The sequence below is a fragment of the Microcaecilia unicolor genome, chromosome 5 (assembly GCF_901765095.1).
Source record: "Microcaecilia unicolor chromosome 5, aMicUni1.1, whole genome shotgun sequence".
NCBI lineage: Eukaryota > Metazoa > Chordata > Amphibia > Gymnophiona > Siphonopidae > Microcaecilia > Microcaecilia unicolor.
In genome coordinates this window covers 261,839,044-261,859,245 of record NC_044035.1, presented here as the reverse complement: position 1 = coordinate 261,859,245, position 20,202 = coordinate 261,839,044, and the positions used below count along the sequence as shown (strand labels likewise).

Here is a 20,202-nt window from a genome sequence, read left to right as displayed (position 1 = left end):
GCATTTTGTATCATTAAATCTTACCTACCAAACTCTAGGTCACTTTTCAAGTTTTCCTAGATCTTTCCTCATGTTTTCCGTATCTGCCATGGCGTCTACCCTGTTTCAGATCTTGGTATCATCAGCAGAAAGGCAAACCATTCCCCAACAGCCCCTCTGTAATGTCACTTACAAAAATATTGAAAAGAAGCAAAGCAAGGAACAATCCTTGGGACAGCATCCCTTTCTTTGAAGTGAACTCCATTTCTCCCTACCTATGTTACCTCCCACTCAAGTAGTTTCTAAACTTACTGGTTGGGCCCATACCAAAATCACTGTATTAGTTGCTTATGTTGAGACCCTTGTTAGACTCCAAATACATCACTTCTAAGACTCTCCCACTGATCCAACTCTCAGGTCATCCAGTCAAAGAAATTGATCAAATTCAACAGATAAGACGTAACTGTAGTAAAACCATGCTGTCTCAAATCCTGTAATCCACTGGGATCCCAGAAACGGCATTATCATGTTTTAGCAGAGTCTATTGATTTACCCACTACTAAGGTCAGAACAACCTGCATGTAGTTTCCAGCTTCCACTTTACTTCCATTTTCCAGAAAGAAACCCCATCCATACCATCTCCAATCCTTCAGAACTACCTCCAATTCTAACAAAGCATTGGAAAGGTCAAACAGCAGAGCAGCCAGACCTTTCCTTAATACCACAGATGTATCCCATCTGGCCCTATAACTGTCTATACTTTTAGTTTAGCTAGCTCCTCAGTTTTCATAAATTGATCCTGGTTCTACTTCATTTCCATTCCCATTTGTGTCTGTTTTCTGTAATCTACTCCCAGCAACTCGTCAGTGAACTGAACAGAAACATCTGTTATGCAATTCCTCTTTTCCCCCTACAGCATCTACATAGACCTTCCCTTCACCTTTGAGTGACAATACCACTTTTGTACTTCCTCTTATCATTTATAGATATTTTTCAAGTTGTGTCCATGTTTTACTGTTTCAGCTATTTTTTCTTCCATTTGCATCTTTTTTCAGCAGACTACTTTCCCAGATTCTCTTACATTTGCCAGATATTGTTGCCCATTTTCCTTCTTCTACAATTGCTTGTAATTTATGAACTTTTTTTTCCTTATCTTTTCAGCAGCTACACTTGCAAAATTTAGTGTCTTCTTTTTCCTGCATTGAGATGTGTGTTAGTATCATTGGAGAATATTCTGATAGCTTTGAGCCTGAAAGGGTACAAAGCGGAGCTGACCCTAATCACTATCCACTATTTGCCTTAACCCTGGAGCCTCTGGCTGAAAAAAACAAACTTAGGATATAGCAGGCATTACCATCAAAGTAAATATGCCAGTGCTGGTGGATAAACTGAAGAAATATGCAAAGTAGCAGGATTCAAATGAAATACAAATAAGATGGAGGCCATGAATATTTCATTAAATACCAGATGGTACCACTATTGAAACAAAATTTCCCATTTAAGTGTGTGCAAGACCAGATTAAATATCTAGAAGTTGAGATAACTAGTGACTTCTCCAGACTAGCAGAGGTTAATTACTAACTTATAATTATGCAAATTATTAGAAACCTACAAAATTGGCAACATGACAATCATTCAATGCAGGCAATCCTGCCTATCTATCAATGTTCTCCCCAGACTGCTCTACCCACTTCAAACTTTGGCGATACCTATTCTGACAAGATAGCTTTGGAAGCTCGAGAAAAAGTTTCCATTTTATGTGGAAAAATTAGCCTCTAAGGGTGGTTAAGTGCATTTTTGCAAAGACTAGTAGCAGGGAGGGTTGGCAGCACTAAACCTAGAAAAATATCTTCCAGCTGAAGCACTGAGATCAATGTATGAATGGAGAGAGGATCCCTGGGTAAACAATGGGTAGAACCAGGACATACTGTAGATATGTAATCCCCATACTTATTACAGCAAGATGACACCCCCCCTAACCAACTAGAAAGACCAAACTACAAAAACCAAAACAAACCAGAGATCAACACCCTAACCAAAAAGATAAGCACAAAGATCAACACCCTACCAAAAAGATAAGCACAAATAACAATCGCAATGGCCACAACATCAAAAAAGATATAACGCTCATTTACAGACTGTTAAGTACACCAACATTAATACATATGTACCCATTCCTATAGGTTATAAATGCAAGATCAGCAGTTAACAAATTAATCATAATTAGAGAATGGATTGAAACTGAGCAACTAGGTATACTATTCATAACAGAAACTTGACTGCAAATGCAAGACAACCCAGTACTGCTTGACTTATGCCCACCGGGCTATAAAATAACACACATCAACAGAACTAAAAAGAAGGAGGCAGAGTTGCCTTAATATACAAATCCTTCTTTACAGTAGAAACCATAGCTGAACACATATCCCCTGTGATTGAAATCATGGCATGCAAAATAATTGATCAATTATGCAGTATACTTTTCTACCGCCCGCCTGGAAGATGGTTCAACGCCCAAGATGACTTCATGGACAAGCAACAAGACGCCAACACCAGGCTTCTAACAAACTTCCTGAACCAATGGAACTTCAAAACAGTACCAGCCACCTCATCTCATATAAAAGATCACCAATTCAACATACTAGCTTACAGACTCTTAGCCAATAACAACCATATAATATAAAATCATAACTGGGCAAAGGTGCCATTGGTCAGCCCATAACAAACTCACCTTCACATTTCAATGGAAAGAGAACAGCAAAAAAAAACAGAAAACTGAGGACACCACACACTGCCCTAACCAGACAAAAAGTGACAACCATAGCTTCTGGACAACAGCAGTGAATGACCAAACAAACATAACACCTACCAACACTCACTTCATGAGAAACTGGGGTGAACTAAGTGGAAACACACCAAATGAAATAGCACCACTCAAAATGAAAACTAAAAGGAACAACCACGCTCCTGGTTCAATAAGGAACTATTAGAGATGGAAAAACTGTGCAGAAAACTGGAAAGAAAATGGCCCAAAAAAACAAACCACACAGGAAACATTGATGACACAAAAATAAGTCTCAATGCTTGGTTTGTCTGAATTTATTGTGTAACTTTAAAGACTCGACACAACCGTGTTTCTGCCAACCAGCCTGCCTCAGAAGTCTTTGCAGTCTAAATTAAAATACATAGAAAACTTATAATGTAAACAATAAAAATATCAAAGTAAGATTAAAAACAGTACTGCAAAACTGCAGTAGAAGAACTGCAAAAATGACACAATCAAGAAAATGTTACTAGTAAACATCAATAAAATTAAAATCAAGATAAGAGATATATACATACTATGGAACTGAGAGACTGTGCTTAGAAACAGTCATCAAGATTGTGAACGGAGGTGACCTCTCTGAGGTAAAATAATGCTTAATCTCTTAAATTAGACATAATAAAACAAAATAACTATGTGCATCCTGAACAATTCAAACATCTCATAGCAAACAACATATAAATATACTCAAATGCACACATATATTTGTCAAATAACCTACATATATCAAATGACATATACATTTATTCAAAATGTAAACATACATGATATGTTCAGAAACACAAGATGATGTGTGAACATATATAAAGAAAACCCATAAGATCAATTATGAGTGGATAATATTGGCATTGCTGCAGTAGTGTCTATATATATTTTGATATGGTGAAGGGATTAAAAAAAAGAATGGCGTCAGGGGAGATATATACTCGATAGGAAGATAATTTAATTATTTTGCAATGTGAGTCTTATAAAGACTTAGGAATTAAAATTAATGAAATTTGCGCACATGAGCACGAAACAAGATGGCTGCTTAGAGATCGAGCTCGGCTTCCCATTATATTACTTTTCCTTATCATAACATCAGATCTCATATATTGGTAGTAAGCAGCGCATTATGGCTTCATCAATAACTCATAAAAATGAGGTTATGATTCAATATTCATCTCAAGGGCTAAAGAGGTCGAAGCAAGAGCTGCCGTCATCATGTAAAAATAAGAATGACAGCCGCAAAGAAGTTTCTCTTCAAACTTTGCTAGCTGAACTGCTTCAGGTTAAAGATTTAATCAAGGATAACGCAGAGACATTTTCAGACCTTATAGAAGAAATTCTTAATATTAAGCAGCAGCAATCCTCACATTCTGATCGTATTGAGCAGTCCGAAAACTGTTTAAATGATCAGGCTGATCAACTGTCAGAGACTCCAAAACTGACTCGGAAGCCACAGCGGCTTGACAGAGAGCTAGAAGATTTAAATAATAGATCTCGGAGAAACAATATTAAAATTTTGGGTTTACCAGAGAAATGTGGATAAGATTTATTTCAATTTTTGTCATCACTGCAATGTGGTATAAAAAGCAGAAAGCGGAACTACCCAATTTAGAAACAAAAATTAGATCCTTAGAACTTGAATATGCTTCTAACTCAAAATTTGGTATTTTTCAAGCACTGTGTAAATATCGTTCAGACTATAATTCTATATTATCTAAAGTCTCTTATCATCAAATGGTTATCTTTTGAGCTAAGTATTATTCTGAAAATAATAAAATGGGTCGTATGCTAGCTAATTTGTTGAAAGAAAAAAGGAGCAAAACAAAGGTGGCATCTCTTAGAGACCCAGGTAGTAATTCTACAGTTAGAAATGATTCCAAAATATTGAAGCTATTTGAAAACTTTTATAACAAGTTATATACTTCAGAACTTTCTGCTTCAGATCAGACTATTAAAGACTTCTTAAAAGATCTACCATTCCCTATATTATTACAACAACAAGCACATCTCTTGGATTCATCATTCACAATAAAAGACATTGAGCAAGCCATAAAATATTTGCCATTAAATAAATCTCCTGGTCCAGATGGTTTTACAGCAGAATACTACAAATGTTTTGCTAAAGAATTATCTCCTCTTTTGTTAGAACTTTTTTCTGGTATTTCGGAGAATCACTATGTGAATGGTACATTTACAGAAGCAAAAATTATTGTTCTGCCTAAACCAGAGACTTAACCTTAGTTTCTAACTATAGGCCAATTTCGTTAATTAATCTAGATAGCAAGATTTATGCTAAGTTGCTGTCACTCAGGTTATCCAAAGTGTTATCAGATATTATTCACCCTGATCAATGTGATTTTGTGCTTAATAGATCCACACGTGATAATGCCAGATTATTTTGTAATATCCTTCCGGTGGCTAATCAGCATACGGACAAATTGGTAGCCCTTACCTTAGATGCTGAAAAAGCATTTGATAGAGTAGAATGGAGATATTTGTTCCTGACAATAGAGTATTTTGGATTTGGAACTTTATTCATAAATATGGTGAAATTATTATATCAGCACCCTAAAACATATAAGTCAACCCATTTTTTTCAGTGTCCAGAGGAACTAGACAGGGTTGCCCCTTGTCTCCACTGTTGTTTAATCTAGCAATAGAACCATTAGCAATAGCAATTAGGGAAGATCTACGTACAACAGGATTTAAAATTGGGTCTAATATTGTTAAATTGTCTCTGTATGCTGATGACTTACTTTTGTATACCAACATACCTTCGATACCATATATTTTATCATTGATATCTTCTTTTTCTATCATCTCTGGATATAAGATAAACTGGGACAAAACAGAATGCCGTCCATTGCATGATGATATAACAATTCAAGAATTGAGTATTTTCCCATTAAAAAGCACAAATTTCATTCATAAAATATCTGGGTATATATTTGGGCAGGTCTTTACAAGATACCATTGCTAGAAATATTGAGTCAATCATAAATTCCATTAAGGCTTCAGTTTCTAAATGGTCCCCTTTGTCTCTTAGCTGGTGGGGTAGATGACTTTGGCTGCTAGAATTAACTATTTATTAAGTATGCTTCCAATCACATTTCCTGTTAACTTTTTTTTTATAGGATTCTTTCACAATTTTTGTGGAAGTCTAAACCTCCCCAAATTTCAATTCGCACTCTAAAGTTACCTAAACAGAAAGGTGGAGTCAATTTTCCAGATTTTGCTGTCTATCACAATTCTTTTATTTTATCTAAAGGGTATTATTGGTTTCTAAAAGAGTATTCTTTTTGTACTCATTCATGGCTGTTTTTAGAAATGTCTTTATCTCATCATTTTCCTTTGAATGTATTAGCAGAATTAAACCCTAAAAGTTGTAGGTGTGTGCTCCCCAGTATTAGAGTTGTTATAATTACAACTATTACAGCTTTTTCAGCTTTGTCAAAGTCTCTCCCAAAATCTTAAAATTTTCCCTCTAATTTGGTTTTGTGGAATAATAAGCATTTAATGATTGATAGAAAGACCATAAATTGACCTATTTGGCAAAATTGCAATGTCTGGTTTTTGAGTCAATTGATATCTGATGGTATTCTTAAAACTTTTGCTCAGTAACAAGCTGAGTTTAACATTCCTAATTCTCAATTATTACAGTGGTATCAGTTGCACAATGCAGTTAAATCGAAAAAATGGAATCTAAACTATGCTATGCATGACATGGCTCTTACTGGTTTTATTGAAAATCATTACAGACTGCAGCATAGGGCATCATTATTTTATAAAGCAATGAAATCTAACATTACTGCTTCTTGTTCTACACAACATTTATGGGAATTAGATCTCAAAGATTGTCAGATACTCAATGGTCTCGTATATGGTCGACTGGCCCAGGGGCGTAGCTATGGGTGGGCCTGGGTGGTGAAGTCCAGAGTGAAATACAAACAAATATTGATGAGAATAATATATCCGCTATCTTGGAGCAATCATTGGAAATAGTATCTGAACATGCTACACTAGTTGTTACCTTTGTCTTCCAACAAGATCTAGACGCAGTTTTGAGACTATATTTTAAACTGCCTAAGACCCCTTTTTGTGGGGGGAAAATTTGGATCTATCTGGATGTAACTCGACAGACTCAAGATCGGAGAAAAGATTTCCTGAAAATGAAATCAGAAGTTTTGAAAATGGGAGGGACTTTTTTTCTTGCATACCCTTGCAAGTGCTTAGTCCAGTTTGCTGATATTAAGTATACTTTTTTTGTTCCTGAACAGTTAAAGAGTTTTCTAGATTCTAAACAACTTTAATAATGTTGGACTATAAAAGATTAGAAGTCATCACGTGCAACCTTTAATTTAATTTGAATATTCCGCTGATAATCTTCTATAAATCTGTAAGCGCTCCCCATTTATAGTGGTCTAAGAAAGCGACAATTGAATAGTATGTTAAATGTGGGGAAGCAAAATTGTTTCTTTTCTTTTATTAGTGTATCTTTATATTCTTTTGATTTGCTGTATTGCCATAACAAGTATATGCTTATTAAAAGTTTGAAAAGTTTAATAAATAAAAAGATAACAAAAGCACATCAGTAACAGTTGTAGCAGTGTAAAAGTTTTGGAACTCTAATCTGTGGAAACCCTTAAATATCTATGATAAGCCCTGTACCCCACCTCCCTATCTCCTCCCAAGCACAAATGCCCTCCCACCCTTCTATCCCTCCCATTCCCAACATAAATCACACCAAACAAGAGGTCGATAGACCAACCCCCCACTCTCCCAGCAGCCCCGTCCACACATCTCCCCACTCCCAAACACAGCTCTACATGCATACTCCAAGTAGTATCTCCCCCAAATAGTACAAACTGTCAGCCCATGATACTCCAATCCCAACCCAACATGTCCTGTCCCCACTTTCCATACATACTTCCCCTCTTCCCCCAGTTCAAGAAAGACCTAAAGACCCACCTCTTCAGGAAATTATATGAGTAAAATATGCACTAATACACAACCTCTAACGAATCTTTTTCATTTAGAAATGAACTAAGACATAACTTCTCAAGAAACCCAATGACTATTCCATATGTTCTAATTAGTTATCTTGCCAACCACTGTAAAACATAGCACCATACAAAGATGGCCTGGTTAATGAAAAATTAAAATTCAAAATAAGCAGACATGGAAATTTGAGATCTGATAGCTGTTTAAGCAATACCTGAAGGAGAAGAAGTGTGGGGGGGGGGAGAACAGAAAATAAAGGTGTTAGCTGAGCAGGTTTTGTGTTAAAAAGATGGAGGGGGAGGGGCAAGGAGAGGTGATAATGAAGGATGGGATGTAGGGAGAACAGAGAAATGGGTGAAAAGCAAAAGAAAAACTTCTCTGTTAGAGTTAGGGTTTGAATACTCAAGCATGACTTTAGATGTATGGGTTGATTTGAAAGTTTTTCCATAAAGAAAATGTTTTTTTTTGTAAGCTCTCATGGGGCATGGAATTTGTATAAATGATATGGGCACCAGAAAGTTTTACAGTTCGATGTAACACTTTCAATAACGATTTAAGGTTTACATTTTTTTGTAATTAGTTTGTTGCCCTAACAACATTTCCTTTTTCAATATTAGCCTATTGGTCCTATACTTCTAAATATTTTCATCCAGCTAATGACTCCTTGGGGTACCCACCAATCTTAAAGTTAGTTCTCCTAAAGTCCAGGACCCTTGCGCCTTTGAAAGAACCATCACCACTTGTGCATTAATACTGAATCATACCATCCAGTGATCCCTGAATCTCAGATAATCACCTATTATGATATCAGAATCACTTTCCCCATTTATAAGCACCAGGTCCAGTATTGCCCCTCTCTTGCATGGGTTCGGTTACTAGTTGCTAGAACAGTTTTCCCTGCAAAGAATCTAGATTTCCTGCTAAATGATGTCACATCTGATAACTTGAATTCAATTAATAGCACATCCCAGGGAGGACCACGTGATGTGTTGAGGGGAGCGGATGTGTGCTCATTCCTCTGGGGTTCTCGCACCCCAATCTACCTTTTTGGGAGCTGATATAGAAGCCTCTCACTAGAATTTTATGCTGAAGCCTTGAAGTGGTTGATGGACAGATTCCTGTTGGCGCCTGTGAGCAAAATGCCTGTGAAAAACCAGAAGCTTGACCATGACAAGCCCCACGGCTGTGAAGACAAGATGGCACCAGATGAGCACTCCGAGGCCCTGGTCTTTTCAGCGATGCAACTGCAACAAATTACAGAAGCTGTAGGTCAGGCCCTGGAACCTCGATTGAGCAAGCTTTCCGATCAGCTTATCAAAGTGAAATCGATGTTGGTGGATACTAATAAAAGGACTACAGGAGCTGGAGTTTCAGCGACGGAGGATGTGGGGACTGAGATGACTAAAAAAAACAGCGCAACTGGATAAACAAGTGAAAGACTTGGAAGCTCAAGTGGATGATTTAGAAAATGGTCAAGGAGAAATAATCTTTGCTTGATCGGCCTGAGTCCTTGCCGGACCGAAGCCTCCTGGAGCTGTTGGAGTGGTGGCTCCGTGCAGAGTTTGTCTTGTCAGACAATATGGGTCCTCTCTGTCTGGAAAGAGCACACCAGGTGGGACGCCTGCGAGGAGGTAGCAAGCCTCGGGTGGTGCTGGTAAAGGTACACAATTATATCCATAAGCAGGGGATCCTCCGTGGCTTTTGGCAAAAAAAGAGACACTCAACTATGATGGCACTGCAGTACAGATATATCAAGATTACTCAGTGGCCACTTTGCATGGAACTGCAGGATCTCAAAGCCTGATTTATGTTTCTTTATCCAGCTTTCTTGTAGATATTCCTCCATGGACAGTGGAAAGCTTTTGATTCACCTAAAGCAGCCCAGCAATGTTTAAGACTTTCAGGAAGCTGTGAACCTTGTTACCTGATCACTTGGTCAGGAACTTGGACTGATAAGTATAGTTTTCAGAATGTGTAGCTAAAGGAGGATAAGCTGCTGTCATATCTGATTCGGGTGCTGGACCCCGTAACATCAATGTTGAGTTCTCCATTTTCACTACATGGGAATGTGGTAGGAATTGCATGGGGAGTTGATGGGAGGGAGGGGGGGATTCAGGGTCTGGGAGGGTGTTCTGGAGTTACTTGGGGGTTGGGATGCTGCATGTGAGTGTGTGTAGTCACTGTTGGGCTATGTGGAAATTGAAGGTGGATTTTATGAACAGTGGTACGCGTGTGGGGGGGTGCCGGACCACCACTGGGTGAGGCTGGTGCCTGGTGGTGTATTGTAGGTGGATGCTTCACAAATTGTTATTGCATGTGATTTTCCAGATGATGAACACCCAGAACGCACGCCACGTTACATTTACTTCTTGGAATGTGGGTGGCATCACCTCCCCTGTAAAGACAGCTAAGATCTTGGGGGCCCTCAAAAGCCATAAAGCTGATAATGTGTGCCTACAGGAAACTAGGTTGTCAAGGGCAGAACATTTAAAATTACAGCGCCAGTAGGTGTAGCAAGTTTTCTGCTCCCCCTCTATGGGATGTTGGGGAGGTGTTGCCATATTACTACATAAATCTCTGCAATGCACAGCTAAACAACTTTTTCAAGATGACAAGGGTCGGTACATTCAGATAAGGTTGACTTTACATGGTAGGGAGCTGGTGCTGGTGGGGGTGTATGGACCGGTTCCTTGAGACCCCTCTTTCTGTAGTCTCTTGCTAAAGGAATGCCTTAAATATGTGGCCTATCCACTAATAGTAGCGGGAGACATAAACATGGTACTGGATCCAGAGATGGATCGGTCTATGATATCACATGCCCGAGCGAGACGGGGAGAGAGTGAGCTACAGGTTTTGTGTAGGGCTTTAGGCTTGCTGGATCCATGGCGGCTTTTGCACCCCGAGGAGCGGGACTACACACACACCTCTCAGGTGCACCAGTCCCTTTCCCACCTGGATTATCTGTTTGTGAGTAGTGGTCTGTTTCCTCAGGTGGTGTCACAGTGGTTATCGGTCTGGAAGAGATTTCGGACCACGCTCTGATGTGGGTGAAAGTAGAGGCAGCTCCACACACATACCAAAATTCGGGGTGGCATTTTCCCTCGTACTTGTTTCACTCTAGAGACTTTCTTGCCTACCTACAATGGCAATGGAATGATTATGTACAGAATAATCAACATGTTACTGACCCAGCACTTTTCTGGCCTACGGGTAAGGCGGTGCTAAGGGGCCATATTATTGCACATCAGTGCCCATAAAAAGCGCTTAGCACATGAAATAGTAATGTTGGAGCGTAGACTACAGGCAGCGAAACGGTCTTACGTGGCTCACCCTTTTTCAACTACTTTTGACACCCTGCAGGCCACTATGGTAGCCTTGAACTCTCACATTCATGAACGCATCTCTCAGCTGCTTTTACGAGTGAAAGAAAAATATTTTAGATTTGGAAACAAAGCGGGTACATTACCTGCCAAAGTGGTTAAGGAGTGGAAGGGCTCCAGGCACATATCAGCCTTAAAGACACCGATGGGGTGGGTCACATCGAAACTGAATGAGATCGCAGAGGTTTTTGTGGGCCATTTTTGGCAGCTTTATGCCCATCCTGAGACACCCGGGGTGGAACCGTCAGCTATCCAGGCATATTTAAAGAGGTCAGGGATGGCCAGATTTGCAGTGGAGTTTGTGGCTGCCCTCAATGCACCGCTCACTGCCAAGAAAGTGCAAAAAAATGATTAAGAGCCTCAAACTAAATTCGGCTCCAGGCCCAGATGGCTTTACGTGGGAGTTCTACAAATTGATGCAGACCCAGATATTAGGCCCTCTTGTAGATTATTTTGAAGAGGTGATTGAAACAAAGATTGCCAAGGCATGAAAATACGACATTAATTTGCCTGCTGCCCAAACCGGAACACCCCAGGGATTTACCCGGGAGCTATCGCCCAATCTCACTTATCAACATTGACGTAAAAATCCTATTTAAGATATTGGCTACAAGGCTGGCGGAGGGACTGCCATCCATTTGGATCAGGTTGGCTTTGTCAAAGGGCGCCAGTCTGTATGTAATATCTGTAAGTTGCTGATGGCCCTTTCTCTTCTCATTGCCAATGGAAAGACACCCCTTAGTGGTGGCTAGCTTGGATGCAGAGCATTTGATAGGGTACATTGGCTATTTTTATTTGACACTCTCACTTACCTAGGGGTCTCGGACTGGTATTTTAGGGTACTGTCGGCATTGTATGGAGACCCCAGAGCAGCATTGCTAGTCAATGGGCACCAAACTGACTCGTTTCCCATCCTGCGTGGTATGAGGACAGGGCTGCCCTCTATCCCCTTTGTTGTTTCTTATTACACTTGAACTGCTGCTCAAACCCCGCGCAACAATGGGGCACTGGAAGGGGTCACAATACAACATAAAGAGATTAAAGTTATGGCCTTTGCGGATGACTTATTGCTAACTCTTACTAACCCTCAGGCTTCTATTCCGCATCTAGTATAACTGATTTTTTGTTATGGTGCCCTTTCGGGGTTTAAACTGAACTTTACAAAATCTGTGGTTCTTCCATCTTCTCCTACAATCCCACGCTCGGAGCATGGGAATTTCCCATTTAGTTGGGTGGATGCTTGGATCAAATATTTGGGCGCTATTATTCCAGCTAACTTGTCCACGTTGTATGCCTGCAACATTCGTCCACTGGCATCCTCCTTACAGAGGACTCTCAGTTTGTTGCGAGCCTATCCAATCTCATTGCTGGGGCATATAGCACTATTTAATATGATCTGGGTCCCGAAATGGCTGTACTTTTCCAGATGCTACCCTTGTTCTTGCGTGTCAGGGATGAGAAGGCACTGAACAGAATGTTGCAGGCATACTTGTGGCAGGAGGAAGGGCCTGCCTCCCCATTTCAACTTTGCAAAAACCTAAATCATATGGGGGGATTAGGCCTGTTAAATTTGAGACACCTAACGGTGGCTTGTACAATGAGCCATATTAATGACTGGTTCAGGAATGTAAATGATTTCTCTCTGTCTGGATTGGAACCTAACCTTTTTTTTTTTTTACAGATATCACTTCAGCTGGCAGATTCACACTATACCGAAGCGCTCCCCACCACAGCTTCGTCTCAACCTGTTTATCCGAGCAGCCAGAGCACAGTTTGGAGATGGTTGTGCAGACATCACTTTTCGGCAGCAGTGACTCCCTTTTTGGCAATTAGGCACAACCTGCTGGTTTAGACTTGTCTGTGTTTGTTCGATGGGAAACCCTAGGGATTCATTATCTGTCCCAGCTGCTTTCGGAAGATGGCAAACTGCAATCTTTTGAGGTACTTTACTCAATATCAGCTGCCCCCCCACAGACTTTTTTTTGCATATTTTCAACTACAGCATTATGTTAACAGCCTGCCCTGGAAGGACTTGTATGAGGATGTCCAGGAGACACTGAGTGAGGCACTCACATTGAATTCTCAGAATCTGGCATTCTTAGCCTTTCATCACATGTATCTGCAGGAGTCTTCTCCAGAGTTGGATTATGCACGGCAGGCTAGAAATTGGAATCGGGATCTGTCAATACAACTGTCTGGCCAGCATATCCAAAGCTGCTTGCAGCAAATATATCGAACCATTTGCAATGCTCAATTGTGGGAACCACAAGTTTCTTTTCAGACTTTATATCTCGCCACGTAGGGCGCTCAAGGCAAACTTTGCGAGTTTAGAGGAGTGCCTGCGGTGCTTTGGCACCCCTGCTACGCTGGGCCATATGTTTTGGCTATGCCCTACGATACAGGGCTTCTGGACAAAAGTGTTACATGAGACTGAGTTACAGTGGGGCTGTGCCCTTTACAAAGGCCCACTGATTGTGCTTGAAGACTATCAATTACCTACACCTGCATCTCCAGGCCTTCTAGACTTCTTCAGGAGAGTGGTGTTGATAGCAAAGAAGACTATCTTACAACGATGGAGGGAGCCCTTGACCCCTACCTTTTCGTCTTGGCGGACTCAAATGACTTCTTTGCTGGCCATGGAGGCTCAAATTTTTCCCGGAAGCCTCCTCCCTCCTCAGGCAAAAGATTTCGCCACTGTTGGGAGCGCTTCGGTTGTACTCTGCAACCCTCCACCAGAAATCATTCATTCCATTGACTGACAAGTTAGCCTTCCATGCAGCATAGGGGTGGGGGTGGGGGGGGAGGAAAGGGGAGGATTAAAGGGGTAACATGATTGTAGTCGCTTTTGGTCTCTCTTTATATGGACAGCTGGGGACAGAATTTGGGATGTAACTGTGTGAATGTCTGCTGTCATGCTTCAATAAAAATTATTTCAAATAATAGCACATCCCTTTCAAATTTTGTGAATGTCTTCAATTAAATCTATTTCTTCTGCATGCCATTCCATCTTTCAAAATTAACCCAGTGTCACCCTTTTACTTCGTAAGCCCTCCTGTTCTGTTGCTTTAATATTTTTTACATATGGCACCATTACTTCTCCCTTTCTTCCTAATCTGTCTTTCCTGAATAAATCCCAGTCATAGTTCTCCATATGCTACAGCTCCCTGACTGCCACTACATCCAGGTCAGCCTCTAGATCTGGGACTCTCTCATTCTAAAGGCACTGTTATGCATCACTTTCCAGATGTATAGAACTGGGGGAGGGCAACACGTGATATTTGTACAAAGTGGGTATTCATACTGGATTTCTGCCTGGTATTTCTTTATTTTGTACAGCGCTGTGTAACCCTAGTAGCGCTCTAGAAATGTTAAGTAGTAGTAGTAGTACTTGTGACCTGGATTGGCCACTGTTGGAAGCAGATTACTGGGCTAGATTCTTATAATATGCAAATGTTCTTTGTGGCTATGCTGAAAAACTGCCCTGTGGGAAAATCCTTTAAAGATGAATATTGTTTATACTGAACTTGCCTATAAGTTAGCATATAAAATGGACACTGCACAGAGGGAGTACATCCAGTATAACAGAAAATATTATATACCAAGCAAATCATTCAATGCTTTTATTAGGTCTGACTGTGAATGTTACAATTTATACACAATACCTAGTTTTCACTTCAGTAAAGCTCTAATCCAGTACATCACATGTAAAAGTGAAAAGCCAAATAACTAGGTTAAATCGCAGTATCCTTCAGACAAGGCAAGCTAGAATGTCATAATCACTTTACATACACAGGTAGTGTTTGGAAAAATTATATAAACTAGTACAACCGAAAGCAGGAAAAAATTACTTTAGTCTTTTGTCCCTGTAAATTATATTCAATTTACTTAAAAGCAACAGTGATGCCCATGAAGAATAGTCTGCTGTTTTTCAGGTCTTAAATTTCAATACACACTGAAAAGGGGAATATATGAGTCTGTCGGGAAGAATAGGGTCTACCATCCTGTGCAATCATTGCACCACAGAGGTTCTTTTATCGGTAGCCAGGTCCTGGCTGAGTATAAGCCTGACCAAAGGGAGGTCGGTTACGGGCATAAGGATTTGGCCCACTTGGAGGAGGGGTCACAGTACTTCCTGGGGGTGGTGTGAGCCCTGGTCTAGGTTGATAGGCAGCAGGCTGGCCTGTAGCCATTCCTGGCTGTGAGACAGGCGGTACATTGTAGTTAGCAGGCTGGGAGGCTTGTGTAGTATAATTCTGTGGTGGGTAGGTGCCTGCCTGGTACTGTTGAGGGGTCTGAGAGGGCAGCTGCTGCTGCTGCTGAGCAGGGAATCCAGCCTGCTGGCTATAACCCTGGAACTGCTGAGGTTGCTGAGGTGTTGTCTGCTGAGTGTAACCTGCTGGAAGGTAGAAGAAAAAAAATACATCAAGGCATTAAAATCTAAATATAATGCAAAACAGATGTGAACCCACAGCTCAAAACTAAGGACTTCTTAGGCACCTGAACAAGAAAACAAGCATATCAAATGTTCAATTTTAGAAACTTCAGGAAACAAAATACATTTATGCTATAAACAGCAGAGTATATATGTATATTTATTCAATGTTAAATATGAATCATGAAATTTGAAAAAATCTGATGTCACACTCATCAACTCGTCAACACTTGGTGTGTTTTGGAAAGAATCCTGAAAGAGGAGACAAAGAAGCACAAGAGGCAGTAAAAGCACAGATAAAGCAGTGCTATACAGGTACTAAAACAGAAATTAACAATGTGACTACAGAAGGGACAGCTTAGCATGTCACCAGCATTTCTTAGAGAATAAAGAAAATGAAGAGCAAAAGAACGCATTCATACAAACGTTTCTATAGGCAATTTAGAAAAGATATTGCATTTTTTTTCTTCAGAGACACAAGCATTAAGACATTGAAGATGCTACAAGTTACCATAGACCAAAGTCAACTTTAAGGAGAAAAAGAAACTCCAGTTCATCGTTGTATACTTTTGAGCCCAGCTCAGGAAATCTCAAACACACTATTTCTGTACTGTGTAAATTGATAAATGAAGCATCCAAAATCCTGACTTTAAAATAGGCTAAAAATCCAGAGTACTGTTCTTGAGCAGAAAAAATTTCAAACCACCATCTGACATACCAGGATACTGAATTCCATACTGGGGCTGGGGCTGGCCCTGTTGCTGCACTGTAGGATAGCCAGCCTGCTGTTGGTACTGTTGATACATTTGACCTATTAAAAAAAAAATCAATCAAGAATAAATGTTGGTTTAAAGATAGAATAATCACAATACTAGCATTTTTTGTAATTCTAAAGCTCTTAAAATAATTAAATTTTTTAGTTTCAATTTCAACACAAATTAGCCAATTCTCTCAGGGTTGCTGTGGGATAACTTTGCAGATACCCAACACCTCACTGTGAAGTTGTGTTTACATCAGTGTTTCTACCTATGTACTCATTTCTTAGCACAGTCTTAAATCTGATTAAAATAAAAGATTTTCATCGTTTAACCCTATTTTAATGAAAGATGAGCAGTGGGGTTAGCCAAGTATTTGATAGCATAAACCTAATGACTTTACAGATCCCTTTTTTTTTTTTTTTTATTTAGCTGCCAACCAACCAAATTACGTAAATACATTTTTTTTTGTTTGGCGAGGGCTCTTTGATGTTTTAAAAACTGTAATAGAAAGCTAAGAGCATTCAAAAATCAGGGAGAAGAGGTTGTCTCTAGAGTTAAGCTTTCAACTATACAAAAGGGAACAGGCTAGTTACTCATTCAGAAAAATACTAAAATTAGAAAAGACACCATGAAATTAAGTGACAGCAGATTTAAAATAACTTAAAATATTTTTTCAGTCACACAGGCACAATTAAGCTGTGAAATTTTCTGCAAGATGATGTGGTCATGGACAATACTATAGGTGGGTTTCTAAAAGTTTTGAGCAAGTCTCAAGGGAAAACTATATCAAATTCAGGGGATGTCACAGCCATGCACCGAGCGCCACTATATGCAAACTTCTTATGTATATTCATTGGAGATATTCTGAAAGCACAAGATAAGCTCTGGTTTAAAGAAAGTCACCTTTTCCTGCCAACAGCTGGAAAAAACAACAGGGAATGGATAACCGCATTAGGATCTGTTAGGTACTTTTCAACCTGGACTAGCTGCTGAGAGACAAAACGCTGGATTCCATGGACTGTTGGTCTCACTCAGCATGGCACTTCTTATGTCCTTAACTAAATTAATGATCTGGTGGAAATGCAGGCACTGCCAGAGACATACAACAAAATGTTCTGAAAAACCTCTCGTCTCTCTAAGGACAAGATAAAGGGATGAAAGGGGGAGGGAGGGCAGCAAAATCTAGACAAACACTCAAACAGAGAGGTTTCTTAAAGCCAATTAAAATTGGCATTAAAAAACATGCCAGATCTAAAACCATTCAAATCTGAAATATTGCTTTTGGCAAAGAAATATACATCAGCATCCTAGTTTACTTGCTATGTCAAAAATGTAGCTATTATTCTTGAAAGCAGAATGATCAGAATAAAGAAAGCAGATGTGGTACAAAATATGAATGGTCCAAATTAACATAACAGCTGCATTAAGCAAAGAATGGTGGTACCCTACAAGAGACTAGGACCCCAAAGAAAGCTGTTAAGTTTATATAAGAGCAGGACAATCTGGAGATTGTGCATTTCCCAATGGCGACCCCCATCCAATTGTATCAAAAGAAACAAAAAGCTGTGTGGACTATCTGTAGAGCCTAGTCCGCTATACAAGTAAAAGGCCAATGCTCGCTTGTAGTACAAGGTGTGCAGTGCGCTTTTGCCAGGATGAGCATGAGGCTCGGGAAAGAATATTGGAAGAACGACTGACTGGTTTAGATGGAACTCCAACACAACCTTAGGCAGGAACTTAGGGTGTGTGCAGAGAACTACCCTGTTATGATGAAACAGTGTAAGGTGGATCCACTACTAGGGCCTGAAGCTCATTGACCCTGCAAGCTGAACAGCCACCAAAAATATGACCTTCAAGTACTTCAGATGACAGGTATCCAGTGGTTCAAAAGGAGCTTTCATCAGTAGTAAGGACGACGTTGAAGTACCATGACACAGGCAAAGGTTTGGCAGGGGGCTTTGACAACAGCAAACCTCTCATGAAATAAACTAGACACTATCCAGAGATAGGCTTACATTCCACATGGGAATGATGAGCACTAACGGCACGGAGGTGAACCCTTACAGAGTTGGTCTTAAGACCAGACTCAGAGAGGTGTACAATGTACTCAAGCAGGGTATGTGTAGGGAAAGTAGTAGGATTTAGAGCCCTGCCCTCACACCAGATGGTGAACCTCCTCCATTTAAAAAAGTAACACCTTTTAGTGGAATCTTTCCTGGAAGTCAGCAAGACCTTGGAGACACCCTCAGGAAGATACAAGGAAATAAATTCTAAGCTCTCAATATCCAGGCTTTGAGGACCAGGGACTGCAGGTTGGGATGCAGAAGAGACCCCTCGTTCTGCGTTATGAGTGTGGAAAAATATTCCAATCTCCAAGGCTCTTCGAAGGATAACTAAAGAAGAGGAGGGAACCAAATCTGCCTGGGCCAATAAGGGGTAATCAGAATCATGGATCCACAGTCTTGCCCAAGTTTCAGCAAAGTCTTTCCCACGAGAGGTACGGGAGGACACGCATAAAGAAGCCTGCTCCCCCAACGGAGAAGGCAGGCATTCAATGCTAGTCTGTCATGTGCCCTGACCCTGGAACAGTACTGAGGGACTTTGTGACTGAAAGGAGTGGCAAAGAGATCCACTGAGGGGGGTGCCCCATGCTCGGAAAATCTCACGGGTAACACAAGCTGAGCGACCACTCTTGCGGTTGCATGACCCTGCTCAGTCTGTCAGCCAGGGTGTTGGATTTGCCCACGAGGTATAGGGCCTTGAGAACTATCCCATTCTGGACAGCCCAGTGCCACATCCATACAACCTACAGACACAAAGGGTATGATCCGGTCCCCCCTGCTTGTTGGTGTAATACATTGCAACCTGATTTTCCGTTTGAATGAGTACAATTTGGTTGAATAGCCGATCTCTGAAAACCTTTAGAGCGTTCCAGATTGCCCAGAGCTCCAGGAGATTGATCTGGAGATCTTCTTCCTGAGCCAACCAAAGACCTTGAGTGTGAAACCCATCCAGATGAGCCCCCCACCCCAGGCAGGATGCATCCATCATCAGCACTTTGAGGCTGAGCAAATTGAAATGGAAGACCAACAGTCAAATTGAATCAAACTGTCTACCAGAGAATGGACTGAACCAACTCCGGCGTCACTCGGATGACATCCGCTAGGTTCCCAGAAGCTTTACACCACTGGAAAGCTAGAGTTCACTGGACAGTTCTCATGTGAAGATGTGCCATGGGTGTGACATGCACCTTGGTAGGAACCTCAACATCTACTGAGCTATGACCCGCTGGCTGGCACAACCTCGAGTGGCAATTGCGACTACAGCATCCGTCTGTCTTGCAGGGCTCCAATGAACTCCAACGAATTGGGAGCAGATGGGACTTGGGGTAGTTTAAAATGAATTCTAGTAGCTCTAGCACCCGAATAGCTATCCACATGGACTCCTGAGCACCATCCTTCGATGTGCTCTTCAACAGCCAATTGCCCAGGTAGGAAAACACAGAATCCCAATCTATGTAGCAACACTGTGACTACTGCTAGACACTTGGTGAAAACCCTGGAAACTTATGCAAAGACATAAGTACATAAGCATTGCCATGCTGGGACAGACCAAGGGTCCATTGAGCCCAGCACCCTGTCACCGACAGCAGCAAAAAGAACAAGCAATTTGTCCCGCCCCTCCTAGAAATAGTGTATTATTCCGTCGTCCATTCAATAACATTCTATGCGGCCTTTTCCTCCAGGAAGCCATCCAACCTTTTTTTGAAGTTCGCTAAGTTAACCGCCTTAACCACTTTTTCCAGCAGCGAATTCCAGAGTTTAACTACGTGTTGAGTGA

At 40.7% G+C, this 20,202-nt stretch overlaps 2 protein-coding genes across 52 annotated transcripts in view; one reads left to right on the top strand and one right to left on the bottom strand.

Moving 5' to 3' along the window:
- The window catches only part of ABI3BP (ABI family member 3 binding protein), a 477,114-nt gene extending 463,164 nt beyond the window's left edge, over positions 1-13,950 (top strand). For all 48 annotated transcript variants that reach the window (XM_030204105.1, XM_030204134.1, XM_030204107.1 and 45 more), the window contains one exon: positions 12,854-13,950. In XM_030204105.1, the coding sequence (XP_030059965.1) occupies positions 12,854-13,005 (152 nt within the window). In that variant the 3' untranslated portion in view covers positions 13,006-13,950. The remainder of the gene's footprint in view (positions 1-12,853) is intronic.
- Positions 13,951-14,777: 827 nt separating this feature from the next.
- Positions 14,778-20,202, bottom strand: part of TFG (trafficking from ER to golgi regulator) — a 64,776-nt gene continuing 59,351 nt past the window's right edge. For 2 of the 4 annotated variants that reach the window (XM_030204088.1, XM_030204085.1), the window contains exons 7-8: positions 16,323-16,415; positions 14,778-15,565 (exon numbers count right to left, since the gene is read on the bottom strand). In XM_030204088.1, the coding sequence (XP_030059948.1) occupies positions 15,204-15,565; positions 16,323-16,415 (455 nt within the window). In that variant the 3' untranslated portion in view covers positions 14,778-15,203. Of the gene's footprint in view, positions 15,569-16,322; positions 16,416-20,202 lie in introns of all 4 variants that reach the window. The other 2 variants (XM_030204087.1, XM_030204084.1) reach the window with 1 other exon arrangement.